Consider the following 2,500-nt stretch of genomic DNA (forward strand, 5'->3'; position numbering starts at 1 on the left):
AGGTCACAGCTAAGTATCACTGCATGCTAACTTTCATTCTCATTGCTTTTGCATTCTTTCACTGCTTATCTTACTAAAGGTGATGGGATAGCACCATAACTTCCTGCACAAGATACCTGTATTCCCCTATTCCTTCCCCCTGCGCAAGTTGTTCCATATTATTAATATAATCATTATTATTATTAGAGAACACTGGTTTGATTTTGGAGTGTCTTTTTCAAGAAGAGCTGCTTACCATAGCTGAAGAGTCTCTTCTACCCTTACCAAGAGGAAAGTAGCCACTGGAAAATTACAGTGCAGTAACCCATTGGATTAAGAAGAATTGTTTAGTAATCTAAGTATTGATAGGCGTAGGAGGACTGAGGAGAATATGTAAAGAATAAGCCAGACTATTCGGTGTGTGTGTAGGCAAAGGGAAAATGAACCGTAACCTGAGAAGGATTCAATGTAATACTGTCTATGCAGTCAATAGATGCCATAACTCTTTAGTGGTAGTATCTCAATGAATTATGTCTATTTCTATACTGGAAACAGGAAATCCCATTTAATCTTCGATCTGTAAATATGTTGGTATACGTCTAAGTTGCTCATCAGTTATATATTCATACTCGTAAAATGTGAGGATTTTGGGAATTATATGCTTTTTAAATCCACATAGATTTATTATTTCCAAGAAAAATTCAATAATTCTTAAAAAAAAAATCGCTTATTACATATAATGAGTCATCAGAATCAGAGAAACATCTTTGTCTGAATGCCTGTGGCAACTATACCATGCAGGGGCGTGGCTTGTTGCGGTACATTAAATTTTTCATTCTTCTCTGTCACCTTTCATAATCCCATCTATAGAATAATTCGTTCTGCTGCCATAAATTTTATAAGTAGTGATAGTTACAGATGGCTTCAAACTATTAGAACCTAGAATTATGTCTACTGTAGGCTCCAGAGCCTTTAAATATGCGGCCCCGAAACTATGTAATAATCTCCCACGAAACAAGCGAATGATTGAAGACATTAAGGCTTTCAAGAGGAATCTGAAGACTTTCTTATTTCATGAGTCTTTTGACATTGACGATTCAACAGTAAATGAACAATACACGTTATGAAACACTAAATACTCTGAACGAACAAGGTAAAACGACAGTGGAGGTCCTGTAGAGAGTGGGGTTCCCCTGCTGTATAGGACCGGATAAGCAGCCATCAAAGTAAAGTAAAGTAAAGTAAAGTAGCTGTAGTAACAATAAAATAAAATTTCAGATATCAATAATGCATTCTTTATTTTGTGCTCTGAGTATTTATATTACTCAAATGTAAAGTGTCTGCACTTCTGCTATAAGCGTAAGCGTCTTTTTGCTCGCGTATGATGGAAATTTCTTTAATATATTGTCATCGCTTTAATTTTAATGATTCGTATTTATCAAACTTTCTCAGAATTTAATCACTTCTAGATACAGAAGAGGTCCCACAAATAAAATTACACAGCTTTCTCAAAAACCCTTTCATGCAGAGGGTTTTTTTTTTTACTTGCATTATATTCGGACAATTGTACGAAGTGAACAGTAGACAAACTTATTATTTTTAGCCACAAGAATGACTTTAGATTTAAACTAACTATGATAATTTACGACTACACTTTTGAAATATATATATGAAAACTTCTTTCTACTATTTTTAATTACCGGAAAACCAGATATTCAAATCATTTTGGAAGTTATTGATTAGGCGGACAAATTTGATCATTATGGAAAGACTATGTCAAATGAAAATTGAATACGTTTCAGTAAATGTTTCTGTAAAGCTGGTCCCGTTAATAGTCTGTCTCCTGAAGCACATAATAGGCGTATTTAAAGTTCCTTTACTGATTAGCTTAAGTCACTAACCGGCATTGTTTTCCTCCTTTTTCTTCTTTCCAATTAGAGGTTCTTCGCCATCATCCAGATCGAGTGTCTCCTTTTATTTCAGAACTAATCCTTTAGAATTTTAAAATTATTGTCAGGTTCAGGTACCACGTACCATGGTGGAGTGACTATTATGATGGGCCTGACTTCTGATTATCCGGAGCAAACTTCTGCTGTTCGGATTCCACCAACGCTTTCTACGTCTGGCAATCCTCCAGCAACAGCAGGATCTGGAAACCCCACAGGCCCTTCAACGTCTGGCAATACTCCAACAACAGTAGGACCCGGAAACACTCCAGCATCACCAACGTCTGGCAATCCTCCAACAACAGTAGGACCCGGAAACTCTCCAGCATCACCAACGTCTGGCAATCCTCCAACAACAGCAGAACCTGAAGACACCTCACCATCACCAACGTCTGGCAATCCTCCAACAACAGCAGAACCTGAAGACACCTCACCATCACCAACGTCTGGCAATCCTCCAACAACAGCAGAACCTGAAAACACCTCACTATCACCAACGTCTGGCAATTCTCCAATACCTCCTCAATCATCAATGCCACCAAATACAATACCTGCGGAACAGACCTCACCTTTAC

At 37.5% G+C, this 2,500-nt stretch overlaps 1 protein-coding gene across 1 annotated transcript in view; it reads left to right on the forward strand.

Moving 5' to 3' along the window:
* Positions 1-2,034: 2,034 nt before the first annotated feature.
* The window catches only part of LOC137637573 (mucin-2-like), a 16,482-nt gene continuing 16,016 nt past the window's right edge, over positions 2,035-2,500 (forward strand). The window contains exon 1 of the mRNA XM_068369723.1: positions 2,035-2,500. This exon is cut by the window's right edge and continues 842 nt beyond it. Within this exon, the coding sequence (XP_068225824.1) occupies positions 2,035-2,500 (466 nt within the window).

This window comes from Palaemon carinicauda, unplaced genomic scaffold (assembly GCF_036898095.1).
Source record: "Palaemon carinicauda isolate YSFRI2023 unplaced genomic scaffold, ASM3689809v2 scaffold86, whole genome shotgun sequence".
In the NCBI taxonomy this organism is placed as follows: Eukaryota; Metazoa; Arthropoda; class Malacostraca; order Decapoda; family Palaemonidae; genus Palaemon; species Palaemon carinicauda.